This window comes from Hippocampus comes, unplaced genomic scaffold (assembly GCF_001891065.2).
Source record: "Hippocampus comes isolate QL1 unplaced genomic scaffold, H_comes_QL1_v1.1 scaffold104, whole genome shotgun sequence".
Lineage (NCBI taxonomy): Eukaryota > Metazoa > Chordata > Actinopteri > Syngnathiformes > Syngnathidae > Hippocampus > Hippocampus comes.
The window spans coordinates 5,919,111-5,940,227 of record NW_017806072.1 but is presented as its reverse complement, the minus strand read 5'-3'; the positions used below and the strand labels follow the sequence as shown (position 1 = coordinate 5,940,227).

Sequence of the window (21,117 nt, the reverse complement as noted above, 5' to 3'; positions counted from 1 at the left end):
AAATTGCAATCACCACACCTTTGTGCTTGAGGCAATTCATCATTTACAGTATAACTGACTCCAGGAAATACACTGTATGAAACGATACGTCAAATTCCCCCTTGGAAGATTATAATTAGAACGTTAAATAAAATGACAATTATTCATGAAAATATACTTAAACTACTGTTTTTTTACGACATGTTCTTGTAGATCACCTTTCCTCCTTTGTTCTCAGAGCGTCCATAGTATCTTGGCACATTGCTGTGTTCGTACAAGTTCATTGAAATTATTATTAGTCGAAAACGGGGTTATCGGAGTCATGAGATGTGCGAGCATTACAGCCTTCATAGTAGTGTTTTAAAGGTAGGCTGTTATAGGCTCTCATACATATTCATGAGATTTTCGTGAATTCTTTCAAGCAAATCTTTATGCATGAGGTGAATACATGCATTCCCAATCAAAACACCAGAAGGGCAATCTCTATTGCCAGACAAAGCACTGACTGTGATAATGAGGGTCTTATTCACTGTGTCTTGCCTTTTGTTGGTGTTTGTGACAGTTTATAGCAGAGAGAAAAGGTTTCTGTTTTGCATCCTGGTAAACACGGGTGCTATTAAACAAAGGTCCTGCAAGCATGTCAAGAAAATGCACACAAAAATGACGGCAGATAAACGACGCTGAAGCTTGTTAAAATATTTAAAGTCGGGGCTTGTCCCTCTTGTTTAACTTGTTCTGCAATGCACTGTGGTCACACATTAGCTCAAGTCGAGGTATGAAACTAGAGATACAGTACAGGAGATTAGACTAATGCTTATTTCAGAGAGATGGACACTGCACTAATTTAATTTAGCATAGAGAACACACACATGATTGCAAGTGTAAACTGTTTGGAAATTAGTCACAGCAATTTAGCTTGGCTTGATTCCAGCAATGTGGCCACGGCATCTGGAGTTGCTGATATCTGCCGCCTCGCTATTGTGGTGCAGCTGTGAGTCGAGAGGCACCGCATATTCATTAAATCATGCAGTCAAGCGGGCGGGCCAAGATGGAGCTGAGGTATTATATTTCTTTCTTCGACATGAACTGGATTTTATTGTCCATTGTTATTTTGGCCCAGTTTAATTCTTTGGCAATATTTTGACTTCCCTTCGTGCCGCCACGGGATTAGGATTGTACTCTTTTTGTGTTTTCTTGTTTCATCCCCCCCCAAAAAAAAAACATGTTTATTTAATGTCATTTTTCGATTTGATTGTCTTGCTATTCATGAAGCTGATGACACAGGTTGTACCTGCATCTATTATGTTGGAATGTGTACCTCCACTGGAGAGGCCGACGTGATGAACGTCTCAATACACTGGCATCGATATTGGCTATATTTAAGATACAACTCCTCATACAAATCACTTCTTTGCGTTACAAGTTAAAAGAACAGGCCCAGTTTCTCACAAGTGGGATGAGGGAAAAAAAATAGCAAGATGTTGCCTCTGGTTTTCATGTGAGCTACTACTAGAAGCTGCAGAGATCCTTGTATAAAATTAAACTGTACTGGTTGCCATATCGCTACAATGTCTTGGTTTCTGTTGCAAACCACTCTTGTTTTCCCTTCTACGTTGAATTAGTTTCATGAAATCATGACACAGCAAAGCAAATCAGTAGAAAAGACGCCTTCCTGGATATTGAGGCTCACCGATCAGAGCGCAAAAAATCCATTAGCTCTACATCTATGTGCTTTGTATTTAGCACAGCAAACACAGCGTCTCTTTGTTCATGGTGAGCGATAGCAATGTGTGATTGGAATTAGCTATCTGAAGGGTCGGACTGGCATTGGTTGTGCACTATTTGTCGAGTTACTTGTCAGCCACTAAGCTGTTGGTGACTGATCCACTTCGTAAATGCCAGATTATCATAATCAGCTTTAACACATTTTTAAGCTGTTGATTCAACAATCTCTGTACCTCAACTACAAGGCAGTGCTTCACAGAGCTACTTCTAATGCTTCTGACCTTTTTTTTTTTTTTTTTTTAAATATAGCTTTAAAAACAATTCACGCACAATAAACATTATCAGAGTGACATTTTGTAACATTCTTTCTGAAAGAGCCCGTAGGCTTTCCGTATGATTTAAAGTGAGTTGACACGAAGATGACTTTTACAGTATAAAACATGTCCAACATGCCCCTAAAATAAGTGTGCTGAAACTCAGGTTCTTACACAATATAATTGCAATCATTGGAAGAAGCACGACGGGCAGCAGCATTCCTCCAAAAAAGTTCAAATTGTGGAAATAACGGCACTGAAGCTGGGTACATACTGATCGACTCACAAAAAAAAAAAAAAAAAAAATCTTCAATTAACGTTTTATGAAAATAGTCTGTTGTGAACACAAATTGTAGATTGTTAGTGGTAGTTTGAGAGGTGAGACTGGGACCCGGAAATTCTGGGAGAAGCCTTGGTCTGAAAATAAAGCCGATGACATGTCGTGGTCTTGGCATAAACTGAAAGACACCCGCTGTTGCTTCTCATTCAATCCCATCATATCGACTGAACGTAGAACCCAAAAGAAATCTACCCCTCAAAAAAATCTAACTCTGCAAAAGCAAATGAACGTATATGTGGAGCTATGCTTTAATAATCTTGCAGATCAAGCAGTGCCTCTTTCATCATTAATGAGAATGAGGGTATTGAGGTGCGCATGTGTCATGTACATCTTGTCATAATGTAATGTCGGTGTTCTTCGGGTGTTTGATCTTTTCCAAGCATGTGACTTTTTTTTGTCCCTGAGGGTGAAATCCAATCAACACTTTTGATGCCCTACACTCTCGATGCGACGTGTACACACAGGTCAAACCAAATGTTACTCTAGAAGTGTTAATGCACGAATACTGAGGCATCAGCATGAAGGCACGGCACCAATGGCGGTGCAGTTTGTGGCTAGTTGAGCAACTATTCTCGCATTTCCATGGACGATAAGTCTTTGATGCTCAGTCCTCAAGGGAGATTTTGGCCTGAAGTGAACTAATCTCCAACTTGCAAATCGTCACACACCACATTCGGTACTTGTCTTCAGTGTGAGGATTTTGGTGACCCTAATCCACGTTTTTCTCAGTTGCGTGGGCAAGCACTATGAAAAGAAACCGGACGTGTTGGTGGTAAGTGGGCTAAATTGTGTTCTGTCATTGTTGTCTGACTTCAAAGCCACCGGCTCACCATGCTCCCTTTCGAAATCACCCCCACCCTCCAAAACCTGACAGCATTAGAATACCATCAAACACACTTTGGCTTCCTTTGAAATGACACTGACACTGTTTGGCATTGCAATTTGTAGACTCGAAAGAGTGTGTTATTGAAATAAATCTGAGGCTTGGAAATTGGATGGAAATGAATACATCTCTCATGTGCTCAGAAGTAACAGTTGAACATTGAGATTAAGCCTTGGCTATGAGAGCGTATGAAGCTATTGCTCAGTGCCCTGTCATGTTCTTATGCCTTCAGTTTCTTTCTGCTCACTTGTGTGTTATTATATCTCTTAAACTGTCCGTCTAGATGGCGAAGAAAAAAAAAAAGCTGTCCCGAGGGATGACTTTAAAGTGTGTGCAGCTAGAGAGATAAACGGCAGCCGACAAAACATTCACAAAGGTTAAGTGTGCTAAATGAGTGCTCTAATAGAGTTCAGACTATTAATTTTATAGTCTAGCAGCATTAACCATCACCGTACTGTGCACGCTGTTATAATAAGGGCAGAATAGGAATGGATTGAGGTGGTCAAAGTCATTGTTTTCACAAAACATAGTGGGAGGGTGGGAAGACAATGGTGGAGCTCTTATGGTGAGAGCTCGAAACAGGGGTAGTGCTTTCAACAGTGATGAATAAAGTATCGTCTTTTTTTTTTTTTTTTTAATTCAAACAAACTTTACGGTCTTGTAATTCTATGCACTTCCATTCAACAACAGTTCAACAACAATACGTTTACTGAATTGATGTCTACAACAATTAAGAGTGGATGACACACACAGTTTTATAATTTAGGATTGAAATACAATGATATGATGAGAGCTCAGAATCCGTCTGCCCGCACGTCGATCAATTTCACACGAGTTGCGTTACACCATCTGTTCCAAAACTTAGATAAGAGACAGTGAGAAAGATTTTATGCATGACTGCACTGATGCTGTCTGTGAATATTGGGCCCATGTACTACCTGGGCGGCTCGGTCGTCCAGTGGTTAGCGCATCGACCTCACAGTGCGGAGGACGTGGGTTCAATCCCGGCTCCAGCCTTCCTGTGTGGAGTTTGCATGTTCTCCCCGTGCCTCCGTGGGTTTTCTCCAGGTACTCCAGTTTCCTGCCACATTCCAAAAACATGCATGGCCGGCTTGTTGAAACCCTCTAAAATTGTCCCTATGTCTGAGTGTAAGCGCAGACGGTTGTTCGTCTCTGTGTGCCTTGCGATTGGGTGGCCACCAGTTCAGGGTGTCCCCCGCCTACTGCCCGAAAACAGCTGGGATAGGCTCCAGCACCCCCCGCGACCCTTGTGAGAATAAAGTGGATCAGAAAATGGATGTATGGGTGGATGTAGCTACCTTTGGATGGTGGCGAGCAACAAATCCTGCCATCAATGCAAATGCGTGGCATTTGATGTCTGTTAATGCACAAAGGGTTGACTTCTCGCTGTTGACCACAGTTGTTTCATCTTCAGAGAGTGGAGGTCAGAAAGAGATGATCTGAAATCTATATCAATTACCTTCATTTGAAGAAACCCAATTATGTGAACCGGGCTGTGCTGAAGCCCGTCCACACCTGTACAAATGTTTTTTTTTTGCTTTCGAGTGTTTTGTGCTTTGTTAGATAAAAGCAAATATCCATAATTGATGAAGTCCTGTAGTCTTGGCAAATGTGGCATGTCTCTGCGGTCCCGGAGGAACATAACAAAGAGGGTCTATTTCGCACTGTTTTGAAAATTATGATGCATATATTTTATCTTATTACATGTAAAAATGCTTTGGCTTGAGTGTAAATAAGCAAATGGAGTAAGTATGGTATCAGAAATGATTCATGTCAAGCGGGCATCAAACTCATTCTAAGAAAGAAGTTATACAAAACAGCATATGTTCTGAGGCGGATTCTTTTGTTGTGCAATATGAGACCCACGCAGAGTTTCACAACACAATGTGACTCCTTGTTGCACCTGCCTCCCTAATCAACAACACGTGTACACATCAACACTTGCTCACTTCCTGTGGGATCCCGCACTCCGCACTCCGGGATCCACAGTGGGGGAGGACAAGGGAAGCGTGTTGTAACAGTGAGGTTCGTATGTAGGAGTGACTATTTGAAAGAAAAAAAAAAAGGGAGCATTCCTGGCAGCATCTCGCCTCGGTCAGGTGAGACATGTTCCATGTGAAAAAGAAGACTAATTCTAAGCAACTCTTTCTAATGCAGTGTAACCTCCCATCGATCACCCTCAAGTTGTGCAATTTGGAATTCCACCAAAGAGAGTAATATGACTCAAAAGCTGGATGTTGACTGGTCATCGTCTGTGGCATTAGCATCTCTCATGATTTGTGTTTAATTCCAATTAAATGCTTATATATTATGTATTTTTTGTCTGTTCAACGTGTTTTATTCACGTGATATTCATTTGAAAGAAAAGCTTTGTCATTCCTTCCCATATAAACTGGTCATAAAATGTAATGTGATCGTTTCCATGTTTGTACTAAACACAACATGCACTTAAAAACGGTATGTTGAATCTACTCAATTTTATTTCATCAAGTGGCTGCACAAAAATAACTGAATATCTCTCTCTCTCTCTCTCTCTCTCTCTGTGTATATATATATATATATATATAGATCCAGATGTCTTTTGTTGATGTATAGTCTACTTGTAAAATTTACCTGGATTCAGATGATTTTATTTCGAGCAACTACTTGACTAAATGAAATGGAGTAAATTCAACAAATACTTCAATGTGTGCAGAGTGGGAAAAAGTATGAGAACCTTTGGCTTTAAAAACTGGTTTATGCCTCCTTTTTCAGCAACAACATCAACCCAACATCTTCTGTAGTTGTAGATCAGACCCGTAATGACGATGTAGAGACATTTTGGACCATTCCTTTTTCCAAAGCCATTTCTATTTAGCCATATTCTTGGAAGCTTTGGTGTAAATTGCTCTTTTAAGGTCATAACACTCTAGATTGGGTGACTTCTTGACTCCAATTGGCTCCTGCTAAAGTAATTTTCCAAAATCTGAAGTGTTGGCTGAGTTTTTCTTGCAACTGTTTATCATAATTAACTTTTAGTGCACACTTGAAACAAACTGCATGCACACACAGCCAAAATGCTTGACAGCAATGAATAACGAATTCACATTTCACATTGCATATCTTTTACCATTTGAGCCTGTGTTTAATCTTTAAAACGAACCAATGTTTTTGACATACCCAGAGTCTTTACTGTATACCCACAGCCCAGGATTCAGTAATTTTACGTAAACAGCCAGTTTGAAATGTAAACAATGTAAACAAGCAGCAGGTCAAAAAAGTATTACTTGGGCCGCATGTGAATTTGATCTTTCCTAGCACTTTTATTGGAGCCAACACTTTTGGAGCATGTTGTATTTTTTGCTGTGTATTTTTTGCCTTCAGGGTCACTGTTTTTCTGCCAAATACAGTATGTGTGGAACATTTGGCAAACCATCACCTTGTTCTTTTTACAGGGAAATAAGTCATAAAAAGATTTTCCTATTTACGTCATCGTCTGACATTCTCCCTGTATGTTTATTTGCAGTTGAATTTGACGATTGTGCTGGGAATGAAGATGTGGCCTTTGAGGTATCTGTCGCCAACTTCCATGTTGATGAGGACCTCAATTTGGTACCCATGCAAGACGTGACATACAGCGGGCCGGTCATGTTCATCCAAGGGCTTAGTGCTCATGCAGATGACATGGCACAGGTGGCCATAACTGGACTACCATTTGAATCAGGACATGCTCTCGAGGTGAGTCAAGACCATGTGTAACCAAATCTTTGTGTGTGTGTGTGTGTGTGTGTGTGTGTGTGTGTGTGTGTGTGTGTGTGTGTGTGTGTGTGTGTGTGTGAGATTATGTGTAAAACACTTTCACTGCCAGACTTTTCCCCAGCAGCCACCTCCACAATGCCAGCCGTTTTAAGGAATGAAATGAAAACATTGATCTTTCAAGGCCCACAGAATATTGTGTTGTGCAGTAATATGTACACGAAACCTACCAAAAGAAAGACGAGATTATCTACTTTCATTACGCACCATTAAAATGGTGAAAGCATTTCTAGAAGAGTGGGAATTGCAGAAGACGTTCACAGACCACCACCATTGTTCCAGTTACAATTTCTTGTCATTAGAGCACAGTATGTCAACAGTGTAATATCCTTTGTGTGTCATGAAAAATTAAACAAACAGCAATTTCCTTAAATATGTAAGAGTGTTTATGTATGTAAGAGAAATGACGCGCTCCAACACAACACCGTTTTTCACAGCAGGAGTGGTCTGGTTCCCACAGACAAATATCCATATAAATGTTGTTGATTGCAAAGAACCTATCAGTAGTGTACAATGATCTTCATCGTCTGCGTAGAGAAAGTAAATTTTGGAGCCAATAAATACAAAATCAGCACCAGTGTTCCATATCATCCAATCCCCACATTTTTGTTTTGGTCAGTCAGACCTCAGTGAGCTGATGGGGAAAATGTTCCCAGGCACTCAAGACACATTTTGTGTTCCCTTCAGCTCCCAGAGATCATCTACCGTTGGTGGAGCACTCAGTGCCCCACTGGCCTCATTTCTCCAGCTCTGCCTTTATCTAATCCCAGTCTTTTTGCTTTTCACCTCTCACCGTGGTCCCGGCTGTGTTACAGTTACAGACTTTTATTGAATTTTTACCATATGGCGTTGGCAATCTGCACCTCTATGTTGCTTTCCAATGTTATTTGAGGTGTTGTCTTGACATTGACTTGTTATGCACAGATTTTATTGCAAGGAAATCTGTTGATAATGACAGATGCATTTAATGTGAAAGTGCGAATAACGGTTCAAATATGTTGGAAGTTTTCTATTTTTTTTTTTTTTTTTTTTAAACCGAGAATTTTTTTTCTAGAAACGACACAACTTCCTATATTGATTCCATTGCAACACAAGTGTTATGCCCCAGAAATGATGGTGTTTGGTCCTAGCGGCTCTTGTACATCCCATCCTCCTGACTTGGGCCCCCTCACTCCCTCTCTGGAGTCAACAGTCTCGAACTTAGGTCTTAAACTGGACAGTGATTTTAATTGGACCGGCAAATTGGTGTTGTTGTTATTCTTAATCTGAGGCAGTTGGATATAGTGAAGCCTCTCCTTTCTCAACACTTTGAAAGAGTAATAAATGCTGGATTACTGTAACACACTTTATTTTGGAGTCAGCCAATCCTCCATCAAGCGGCTCCAGTTGGTCCAGAATGATGCCGCTTGCCTCTTGACTGGTACTAACGGCTACTCTGGCATCCCTTTAGTGGCTCCCTGTGCATTTTACAGTTCTTTTTAAAATTCTATGATTTGTTTTCAAACTGTAAAATCTTTTACCTCTCTGAGCTACACCCTTAAGTGCCTGCCCAGTGCCTAAGGTCTGAGGAGCAGATGCTATTTGAGGTACCAAGGACATAAATGGGATAAAGCCTTTTCCATTGCTGGTGCCTCCCTTTGGAATGACCTCCCACTGAACATTTGGCAAGCCCCCTCACTGCCAATATTTAAAACTCATCTTAAAAATAATCTTTATTCTTTGACTTCTGACTCAGCAGAAGACTTTACTACTACTACTATTTTAGATTTACTGTTTTTGTGCTTTTTACTGTCTTTGTTATTCATGTATTTAGCTTTTTCATTTGTTGGTGTGCCTTATTTTTGCTGCATGTGTAGCACTTTGTATGCAGCAGTGGTTGTTTGAATAAAGTGTTCTCTAAATACAGTTAAGTTGAGTTGAGTTGAGTATTGCATAACATCAAAGGGTTCACGATCAGAACACTTCACATCTCCCTGAATAAGATCACAGATAAGAACTGTTTCTGCTTACCAAGTGTTTAATGTTCGATGTGCTCAGTAGTCTCTGTAGTTTGTTTGTCAGTCCAACGAACTAACACAATTATTTTGAACTGAAAAGCATTGTTTATGGGCCAAATATTCTTATGGCTTTATTAAACAATACAATACAATACCATACATCTTTACTTATATTGCACTTTCACTACAGCTGCAGCAGTAACAACTGATATATTTTGCATTTTGCAGGTTACTAAATGGTCACACAGTATTCATTAAAGGGTTGAGAAGATATTGATGATTTTACATTGAACTTGGCTAAAATCTTATTGCATGTACACAAAACTCACCATACAAATATGCATATACAGTATATTCTGTTTTGACTCAATTATATCTATTGCAGTCTAGATCAATAAACGTCCATTGATTCAAATCCTTGCATAGCTTTGAATTAATTTGTTTAATTAGTGTTTAATTGCCGAGTAAAAACAATCATGTCGTTTTGCGAATGAGGCAGAGACGAAAACAATTGTTAACAGGCCCCTTCCAGAAAGCAAAAATCTCCCTCAACTATTAGCACAGTGTTCTCACGAGGGAGGGCGGTTGAAAGCTCACGTTATGTCCTCATCAATTAACATGTTCAAACTCCATTAGCTTTGAGTCTCATATAATCGCACATCTATTGTTCCTTTCTTTATGCACATTCTGTGCTTCCTGTCGCCCCCCCCACCCCCCACGCCTCTGCACCGTCTCAAGTGGACCATCGAACATGTGTTCTTTTTCGGCCTCAATAACTAACAGATGACACATTTCAACAGTTGACAATAGTTCGGGTTGTTTGTCTTGTCTTGTCTTGAGAAAAGCTCTGCTGAAAACCTCGGGCTGAGACGCTCAGCTTTAAATCTCCTCCGTACCACTCAGTCAACTTGGTTGTCAAAATTGAGGTGCATGGGTGTTATTTAGCGGAAATTCTGTTTTGACACTGAAAACACAATAAAGTGCCTAGAAAAGCTCGAGCACAATTTTGTTTTGATTCTCTCTTAAATGCCGAATGGAAATATCCGGCAGCTTTCCTGAGGAAAGGTGATGGTAATTCCATGAGCTATTAGTTTGTTTTCAGACAAGCCCGGAGGCAAAAAAAGGAGGCTGTAAAATAAATAAATAAATGTCTCACTGCTCATAGAAGTCTGAATTAAAAGATATCATTTGCAAAATAGTGTCTGAATCCATTTCAGTTTGACAAATGCATAATCTCCAGATGGACTGTGTGCCTTATTTCGGGATGTTTTTTTGTCCCGCTGCGCACAACGGCAGTTGCGCGAAAAATGTTCTTCCCTTGTGGGGGCACAGACAGGCAAGCATCATTCCAACTGAACATGTGATAAGGGGTGAAATAATCTAAGTCCATAAGCCTATTTATTCAGGTTTTGTGATGTTTCCTGCTTTTATTTTGCAAACGCAATGATTTTAACATTCCATTGACAGTCATATTTTCATCCTGCAATGGCAAATAGATTTTTCTCTTACCCAGCTTTGAATATTGACTGGATATGACTAAGACAGGACATCTTGCATACACAGCACAACAGCACACATTATAATCTTTTTCTGTCACCATTCCACTCAGTAATTCTGTTGACTGCGTATCCTATTGTCTGTCTTTTTCTTTCAGATTAATTCCGATTTATTTGCACCGTTTGGTTAGGCTTTACATTCAATAGGCTCTTTTAGCATGCAAATTATTTCTTATTCATGGTTGGATTTATTGTTAGTAAAGAAACCAAAATGCTGAATGTCATGTAAAAGTGCAAACCAAGACTAAATTTCACTGTGTACCAACGGAACAGTCAGCCATGAGTCATTCGTTTGATTCTCATGGCAACACATCTATTGATGAAGCAAAAACCAAAGCAAGCAAACACACGCTTGTACCGAACTTGAGTTTTCAGTACTTCTGCAGGTGTGTCTTTGTTGTTTCAGCGCATAAACATACCTTTTTGTTGTCACGACATGGTCCAATAGCTAATGCAATTCAATATGAAAACTGCATTGACATAGACAGGGCACATAGGCCACCTGAAAGCTCAACACTTCAATTAAATTTATACCACCCATGACCATTACTATTCATTTAAGATTACTTATAGCGGACAAATGGCGGAGTCATCATTATTCTCAGTTCATTTGTCATCGGCGGTGATGACTTCGAAAATCACGTTGAGTCAGTACTGATTAACTAAGCGAATGAAATGCTTCATCGGGACAGTTTCACATTCACTTGGTTGCAGATCTCACATTCTCCTCCACAGTTATCTGCACAACCTTGTCACTGCTGGCTGGGGTTGGCCTTGATGTTATCCATTTCTCACCAGGACTCCAACACATTGTCAGAAATGAGTAATGGCACTTCTCAATATAGCATTGAAAGTAAAAATGGCAGACTAGACAAGGACGTGACATTGCTGCCACAGTAACTCCCGACTCAGATGACAATGACACCCCCTCATGGATGCCTGCACATATCGGACTTCAAAGTTAAACGCACACAAATGGTCGCATGCAGAGTTGGTTTTGGTTTTCACTTGATCAGAAAAGGAGTACGTTGGACCTTTGGAAATCGGGTGGTTCAAATGAGAAACATTTCAGGCTAAAATTCACATTTTATGCCCCCTTTTCTGTATGAAATCTGTGTGATTGCGCCGATCATTCTACAAAATAACATTTTCAGAGGTTGTTGTGCGCATAAGTAGAAATGCATACATGCATTTTCAGGACGATTACTTGTACATTTTAGACATTGGATGACCTTTAGTTTTCATACATAGCGCTATATAAATAAATATGTATGTATGTATGTATATATGTATGTACATCGACTGTCCCTGGCAGAATCAGAGTACGGCAAGTGAGGAGAGTGCACCCCGCCTCTCCAAAGTCAGCTGGGACAAACTCCTGCTCACCCCTAACTCTAATGAGGTTAAATGGTAACGGAAATGACATGTGAGCACCAAAACACGGGGCTTCAGATCTCATTTATACATGCTGTATGTCACAGCTGAGACCTCAGCTTCGTGGCTTTAATGCACTCATCTCTGGCCGCGGGACTCAGGTCGTAGTTCTTACGGCCTGTGCTTAAAAACCCATCATCTTGCAGTTTAACAGTTCCATGTCCAGTTTAATATTTCTCTCTTTGACATTTGGAAGGTCATAGCTCAACGGGTTTGGTAAGAGTGGTCATTTCAGACATCACTATGTGTATCTCGGCTGGTTCTGGTCTGGCTGTTTATGATTACTGTTTCATTGTGTTTATCTGACCTTTGGAAGGGGAGCAGGAGGTGAAACGCTCCGTGGCATGAGTGCTGGACAGATGGAAGCCTCACCGTTACCCTCATCGTCTGAGTGTTGGCACTGCTGTAGACAAATGACCTAGTTGTGCCTCTTTCTTGTTCTTTTTCAACTACCGGTAGGTGTGCCAGACACACTGACAGCCAAGAACAGTCAACAGTCAACACACAAACAAAGCCCTGTTTATACGCACACCGCATTTGTGTGCGGTCAATACAGTGTTGCACTACGGGCTATTAAAAAAAAAAAAGGAAGGACAAAAGGGATATCTGCATTGCAAATGAAACCACTAAAACCGCCTGCATCACTTCATCTAATATCTTCTAACAGCATCTAAACTGATCTAATTTGGCTGGTCGCCCTGCAGGAAAATGTGCTATATTAAGAGTTTATGTTTCTTCTTCAGCACAGGACGCCAAGTTTTATTGCTCATGACAGGTTCTTTTTTATTTAGGGCACATCTAAGACCCTTTAGTCTGCCCATTAATCAGTCATTTTATTCAACCGGGTGTCAAATTTCAATTACTGTACGGATGGCTTTAAATGCGGATGATGTAGCACGAGGCAACGTGTGCACCCTATTAAGGCATCACACATACCAAAGCTCTGCTAACAAGCCAGTCGGAATCTGATTGATGCGTGCAGGTCAATATCGGGTGAGTAAATTAGACTTTAAACTAGAAATTATGCAGCTGTCAATATCGAATATCCATGCAATGCTTTTATCGCAATCCATGTGAAGTGAAAAAAGGCCGATTTGTGCGACAATGTCATTTCATTGTGCTGTGCTTTTACAAAGTATTTCTGCGTGAGAAGGATGTTTTCTTGTTTTTGCACAAATTAACAAAAAATAAATAAATAAAATTGCCTATATGAGTGTGTTTATTGGTGCAAGAATTGTTGCCTCACTGACAGGATGTTCCCCTAAAATCCTCAGCATGTTCACTAAAGACACGAGTAATGTCCAGGCTACATTTGTCACTTCCAATCATTCCAGCAACTGTGAGAGATTGCTTGAGAGCCTGCCCATCCCTGAGCAGTCACATTTGCTCCCTTTCACTTCAGTGGTGACAATTTTTTTTTTTTTTTTTTTATTACGAGCCAACAGGAGTGGATGAGCAGGGAACTGTATTTATTTGTCACAGTTCAAATACACGAATGCAGCAGACATCGCCATTAATTAGGCCGCGATAAAACTATTGGTGCGTCTCACGTGCTTATTTCGAAGGTCCTCGATCCTGCGTTGACATGTTAGCTTCATCGAGGGAATAAATTGAGCAGCAAGGAGACTCGTTTGAAACAATGTCCTTTCCTCAGTATTGTGGTTTAAATGGAGATGTCAATTACAAATGATGTGTGTTAGAGCGCTATTGTCTCTGCAGGTGTGTTTTGTGCAGCTGCAACATATGTGCCCGGAAACTTTTGTTTCATGGCGAATTCGACGATCGGATCTATCAACATGACTTTATGCATGATACCGGATTCAGCTCATGAATTGGCTCGCGTGCAGTGAGCACGACACAGTGTGTGTCATAAGTCATACTTAAATATTTGTCCAACAGATTTACCAACTTCAAAAGCATGATTTGGGAATTTGGGCAGACGCGTCAGTAACAGTAACTAAGCCAAGCAAGCATCCATCCATCCATCCATTTTCCGATCTGCTTTTTCCTCACAAGGGTCGCGGGGGGTGCTGGAGCCTATCCCAGCCGTCTTCGGGCAGTCGGCGGGGGACACCCTGAACCGGTTGCCAGCCAATCGCAGGGCACACAGAAACAAACAACCATTTGCGCTCACACTCACACCGAGGGACAATTTTTGGGTGTTCAATCAGCCTGCCATGCATGTTTTTGGAATGCTGGAGGAAACCGGAGTACTTGGAGAAAACCCACACACGCACGGGGAGAACGTGCAAACTCCACACACGGAGGCTGGAGCTGGAATTGAACCCGGTACCTCTGCACTGTGAGGTCGACACTGGACCACCGGGCTGCCGCCAAGCAAGCACTCAGAGAAAATACAAACCTTTCACACCCAGACCCTCTCGACTATGACACAGATGCGATACCCACCGGCTGTACTGCCTTTACTTTTTTAATCGGCTTGTTGGAACTGTTTTGGTGTGTTCAACTTTTGAGATTTCCCTACATTTGAAAAATGAATACATAATTTATTACAAGGCATTTATTTTTTCAGGATGTGCATGTGTGTATTTCGGTGTGTGTTGACTCTCTGGGCTCTTGCTCAGGTGTGTGGATAGTTTCCAGGGTCTCTTCATTGTAGGTTATCATCCCATATGTTAGCCGCCAGGATTCCGGCCTTTCTGTTGATATGTCAATGAGAAACAGTTTTAATCATTCACATTCAATCAGAAGTGCGCGGGTGGAGGTGGGGAAGCATCTCATTGTTCACAAACAACAGCATGAGGGTGGAAGATGAAATTAGTTGACACAATTGTGTTTTGGAGAGCTACAATCTGTGTGATCCGCTCCTTCTGCCTGAACACAGTTTCACTTTGTCGAAACCATCTGCAGTAGTTGTTACTGGTTCATTAAATCAGTATAGCTTGTTGTGTATGCCAATATGTATACCTATTGTTTGTTTTGTGTCTGAAATCAAACTTGTTTGTGTTGCGAGATCACAAAGTCTGTGGTTATGTTACTTTCTTTTGGTCAGTTTCCTCATTATGGTCATAATAATAATCACCCGGTTATTGTTGTGCTGATAGAATATTGGCAGCAAACACCAAAGCCGTGTGGTTGTCATTTGATGTACATTATTGTACCATTTTCAAATATCCAGCCAACATTTATCTCAGAACAAATGCTACTTTTTTGTTTTGTCTAAATGACCTCAAATCTTTGCTTCTGCTTCCAACAACACATTTTTTTCCCTTTGTATTTTCTGTACGGGGCGGAACGAACAGACAGTTAGATATAAACTTTAGCTAATTTCCCTCGACAATCTCCAATTTTATCTGTTCACCAACTGATGCTGCAAGCTCAATGGTTGCATGATTACCTTTTCTCCGTCCTTATCAAACTCCATGTTATTTTCTCCATCCTCAATAAAGTGAAAAGAGAAACCCCTCTAACCAGTGGCAATCGTCAAATCTATAATTGACTGCTCGGTGGAAGTAGATATCCCTTCTTCTTGTTTGGAGGAAAGTGTTTATGGTGTAGCCGTGGTTAATGTGCTGTGTTTTTTCTGTTTTAGATCATCGGTCTGCCACATAGATTGAAGAGATCCCTGCTGGTTCCTCCAATGACTGTCACCGAGAACCAGAGAGCCCCTTTCCCAAGGATCCTCGGAAAGGTAAGAAAAACATGACACCACCCCAACTCCAATTTAATCAATATGCGTCATTCACCCAAATCTTTTTTTTCAATTTTAAGTTGAACGTTGATCAGTCCTCTGAGCGAAAAAAAAAAAAAATCTTCATGTGTTTTTTGTTTTGTTTTACATTTACATTTCATGTAAGCACACAGATCCAATCTTTAAACATGTGCGAAATGGATTCTGCAAGCCATGCACAGGCGTTGCACTGGGCGTGCTGCTCGACAGTAGTGACCATGTTTTCCGTTCATAAAGAGCATCAAGTCTCCCAAAAAATCCCTGCAGTTTAACCTTCCACGTGCACAATTTTGACCCAAATTTCATTTCTTTTTTTGAGTTTTTAAGGAATTAGGAGTTTCAAAGGATCCATCCATTTGTCTGATCCACTTATGCTTGCAAGGGTCGCGGGTGTGCTGGATCCTATCCCAGCTGTCTTCGGGCAGTAGGAAGGGTAACCCCTGCCAGGTCATTGCAGAGCACGCATAAACAAACAACCATTTGCACTCACATTCATACTTTGGGACAATTAAGAGCGTTGATGCATGTTTTTGGAATGTGGGAGGAAACCGGAGTACCTGGAGAAAACCCACACAGGCACAGGGAGAACATGCAAACTCCACACAAGAAGGCCAGGGCCGGATTCAAACCCAGAACCTCTGCACTGTGAGGTGGACCTGCTAACCAGTCGACACCGTGCCAAAACAACATACCATGATATTCATATAAATTAACAACACTAGATATCAAAATTGAAAAAAAAAAGATTTAGATATTACCGTGAAATGACTCTTACAATATGACGCAAATTCAAAGATGTCGGGCTTCAATAATGCTGCTTAGTCTTGATAGGATATTTTCAGAAACTTGTCTCACTGGTTATAAAACAAACACATGTTGAACTAAAAACAGTTTGCAAATGGCAGTAGATGAATAGACCAGTATGCATTAAAATATTTTGATGATAATAACGGTTCCAAACAGTAATACTTTGTAAAGGATGAATAAGCATGTTCTAAGTATTCATAGAAGTCCGACTTAAAATAAGTCAATGATAACGTATTTGGTCCTTCACAAATCCTACAGTTTGCTCAGGCATACAACATTTTTGGGGAATTAAGGGGAAAAAATAATTCCCAAATGACCCATTTCCAGGGTTTGAATTTAATTTGATTCTTTTCTGATCACATTATTTTTATGACTGTTTTGCTCATTTTGAAAATTCTCCTCTACTTGACATTTCAGAAAAAGGATGTTCTTTACTAGTTTCCCTTTAGAAAGGGATGTCAACTTAAGTTCTTGACACCAAAACCAGAGTGGCTGAAGGGGCCATTTATATTCTAGCCAAAAGGGAAGAGACATGATCCTAAGTAGTAATATTACAGAGCATTACAGGATGACTCACAGATTAGACTGTCAGTATATTGTCTCCAAGAGTCTTCAAAACACAAATGAATTATTTCCATACAGACGGGGCAGAAAGCAAAGCATTCGTTTCACATTTTGGTCCCCGAGCAGACATTTCCTTTGTGAATGCTGGTGATAAAATCTATAATGTATTAGTGTTTCCAGCTTGTTTGTTTCAGATAAAATGATACGCAGAGAAATCTGCCAGTGCTCTCAGTGACTAATATGAAAGCTATCACATACTCAGCTATATTTATCATCATGATACTCCGGAGAGAGCATTAGCGCATGGCCTTGCACCTAGATCATTGTAGTGCCTGTTTGGACATGAACTCCCTATCTCAGGAGCACTGAGTTAACTAGCCGAAGCCCGCTGAAGATGTGGTGACTTTTATAGACTTGGGAATGCCCTAGAGGTTGCGCTTGAAAAAATAATGACAGTCAGCAGTTAAGTTTGGTCTATCATCTAAGTTCCAGCTAACGATTCAGCCTTCAGATAATCATGTTGTCATGGTTCTGCTCTGTGGTTTTTGCTTTCGGCACCACCTGGAGAAGAGGGCGTGCCTCCTCATTAAGTGCACCTGTTACCAATCAAGCCTGCCATGTATTTACGGACTGCCGAGCTGCCTAGTCTCTTGTCGGATTATTGACCTTGCTCGCTGTTTTTGCTCAAGTGATATTTTCTAGACCTCCTGCTCACGTTCATAGTTGCTCTTGTTTCGCTACATTCTTGTATTTTGGTTCTCAAGTCATTTTGGACTGCTTTAAGGTTCTTGTTTTTGGATTTTTGCCATTTCGTTTGTATTATTTTTCATTTTTTCATTTATTTCATTGGGACAGTGCACAGAAATCAACACAAAAATAACATGGAAATGCGCCGGACTAAGCACAAATGCTAGTTTTCAGCCGTAGTCCCAAGGCAGGTTTGTAAAATAGCACAATGAGACACATGAAACTTAAAAACCACGATGACACAAATAAGAACATAATGAGTAAGACATTACAAAAACAGACAAGACAAGCAATAGCAGTACTCAATTACAAGACAATTGTCAAATTTTGCGTGATGGTAGTGTAGAGGACCCCAAAAAGCAGGGAGGCAGGAAGGAGCAGGGTCCAGTGACCAAGATGTATTTAACAAAAATGCAAACAGGAGTACACTGGAGAAGCTAACTCAAAAACTCAAAGTCCTGAAAACCACAAGAAAACAAAGTAACAAACTCACAAACAAACAAAAGAACCTATGACAAAAACAAAACATGGCACGTGCACAGAGACACACGCAATGATCCGACACCGACTGGTCGGGCACGGAGTCCTTTTCACCAAACACTATAACTAATGACACAATGACCAACAGGTGTGCCACTGCAGGAGGAGCCCGACAGTGCCACCTGTTGGTCACAAACACAACCACCCTAACAACAATAGACCAGGACAGACAAATCACTTACAGCTACAAATTTGTTGGCCAGAAGCCCAGTGGAACGGGCTGGAGTTTGGAAACGGTGTTTAAGTACTTTTTGGTTGTCAAATTCACCTTGCAGTTTACGAGCACTTTCTGTTCATATCTGGTTTTCAGGGCTTGTTGTTGCCAGCGATTTCTGTTTATACTTTGTCGGTACTTCGTTTTTTTTTTTTATAAATAAATATTTTTTGGGTTACACAGTTAATCCGAGTGTGCATTTTTGGGATCCGCATTCCACCTGGTTCGCTTTCGGAACGTGTCACTTGCAAGTGGCCTAGGGCCCCCTTAACTCTTGCATTCCCATTTATTTCTCTTCCTTCCCCATAATTATTTTCCCCCTTCAATTTGTCCCTCATTCCTGCATGTCGTAACGCCATCCCTGTTTTACTCGACAGGATGGGCTAATGTGTGCTGCTACATCGAGTAAAAGTCATATGTCTGTGACATGCTGAAACTGATTTTCCACATCGATAGCTTTCGTCTTCTTATGCAAACCTTTCACATCTACGAGACAGCGATTCATTTTTCATGTTCTCCATCTCACCTGAAGATAGTAGTAAAGAGCAGGAGGAATGGGTGACTGTCAGAGGACATGTATGATTTTTGTGTGTGTGTGTGTGTGTGTGTGTTTACAAGTGGGAGAATTATGTGTGCGTGTGTTGACATCTAAAGGGCCGGAGGATGGTGTTGTTACAACAGGTCTCAGGAGAAGGGTCGGAAGCGTATTGTTTGTGTCACACCTCCAGCTGGCTTAGGAAATGTTTTGATACCGAGGTCTCTACCCTGCCCTCTCAGGGGCCACCAACACACACCACATCTTGCAATGACATGTCCTGCAATATTGGTCAACTATTAAGGTTTTCCCCTAAATTTGTTTTACTCGTGATTGTTGTATTGAGGAGCATGGTGCCACCACCCTCCTGAAGCCCATTTTCATTGGTGGGTCGAGGTTGAAAACATACACTCACCCGATGCAGGTAACCCACTGATAAGTTTTTGGGGGATTTTATTTTTGTTATATATTGAGAATATAATGAATTCCAGGGTCATAACACCTTTCCTTGCATCATGTGATTAATGCGATTAATGACTTTTTCTCAAAAGTCATTAATCGCATTTATCACATGATGCCTCAGACCAGGGATGGGCAACTTAAATGATGGAGGGACTATTATCTTTCATTAGTGCTACTGGGGGACCACACTGTACCGCACACTTCCGAACCAGATCTATGTCAAAAGTGCAAATTTTTTTATAAGGACAACAAATTGTGCATTTGTCTGTGTTTTTAGGGTTGGTACTTTCTACCAATGTACAGAAGAGTATCTTAATATTTTCTTTATAGACATATACATACAAATACATTTTGAAAAGATCCACTGCTCATTCATACATACATACAAATAAAAATATACGGTGACATTTTCCTTTATAGAGGCCTCTCTTGCATAAAAATTCCCATTCAAATGTGGCACAAAACTCCCGAACAGCAAACCAACATTACGTGTAAGAACTTAATTGGTGCATGGTTTCAGAAAAATCTAGTTAACAGTGTTAATATAATACACCCATACTGTTTTCCCAGTATGTCTTTTAAATCCTCACCTAATAGCACACTCACAGTGCAGTCTAGCACAGTGAAATTGGTCCTGGATGTGTCCCCCTTATGTAAGACAAGTCCATCACAACAGCCATTTGTTCAGAAACTAGACGCGGTTGTAACACTATCAAGCGTTGAATATAAGCAAGATTATAAAAAAGGGTTCAAGTACGGTTCGCAGTACTTGAGCTGTGGGCCAGTTTCTAATTGGGGCAGGTAGGGGGGATATATGAGTTGCCAGTTCCTGATATCATGCGTCCCAATCCTCCCAAAATATTGGATTGTACTCCACTGTTTTTTGTTGCAACATATTTTTTCTATCACTCCGATATTCGTTGGCAGTAAGAGCCTCCGTTTTCCATGGATGAACACATGTCCACTTACACAATGCAAGTCTAAATCAAACACCCAATTTGAAATACCAACAGGCAACGTCAACCACAGGTTTCAGCTCAAAATCTACTTGTCTGTATTAATGTGACACGCCCACAAAAAGATGTCGGTGAAACTGATGTAATACTCGAGTTTGCTTGCAGTGCCAGATAATATCCAACACAAAATAAATATGTCCTCTGTTACATTGTTTCATCACTTTTGGCATTCTGGTTTGCTCGTCACTTTAGCTGGTCTCATTTCTCTGTATCGTCTGTCCCATGGCTGTCCGACATCTCATACATGTTTGCTTTGTTTTATTTTCTCTTCCCCACATGCACTTTTTGTTTTGTTTGTGCTCTCAAAACTGCCACTGAACAACACACTTGCTGTATCTTCTGAAAACAGAGCTGGCACACTGTATTGGTGACTATTACAGCACTAAATCACAAGCAGCCTCTGGCTCTATCATTTATTCTAAATATTTTGCTTAATTGTCTCTGGCAGACAAAGAACCGCCCCCCCCCCCCCGTTGCCCCCCCCTTCCATTTTTTAT

The 21,117-nt window shown here is 40.7% G+C and overlaps 1 protein-coding gene across 2 annotated transcripts in view; it reads left to right on the top strand.

The window, feature by feature from the left end:
* Positions 1–996: 996 nt before the first annotated feature.
* The window catches only part of cdh13 (cadherin 13, H-cadherin (heart)), a 157,797-nt gene continuing 137,676 nt past the window's right edge, over positions 997–21,117 (top strand). The window contains exons 1-3 of one of the 2 annotated variants that reach the window (XM_019894258.1): positions 997–1,038; positions 6,768–6,979; positions 15,598–15,696. In XM_019894258.1, coding sequence (XP_019749817.1) covers positions 6,860–6,979; positions 15,598–15,696 — 219 coding nt within the window. In that variant the 5' untranslated portion in view covers positions 997–1,038; positions 6,768–6,859. The remainder of the gene's footprint in view (positions 1,039–6,767; positions 6,980–15,597; positions 15,697–21,117) is intronic. The other variant, XM_019894259.1, reaches the window with a different exon arrangement.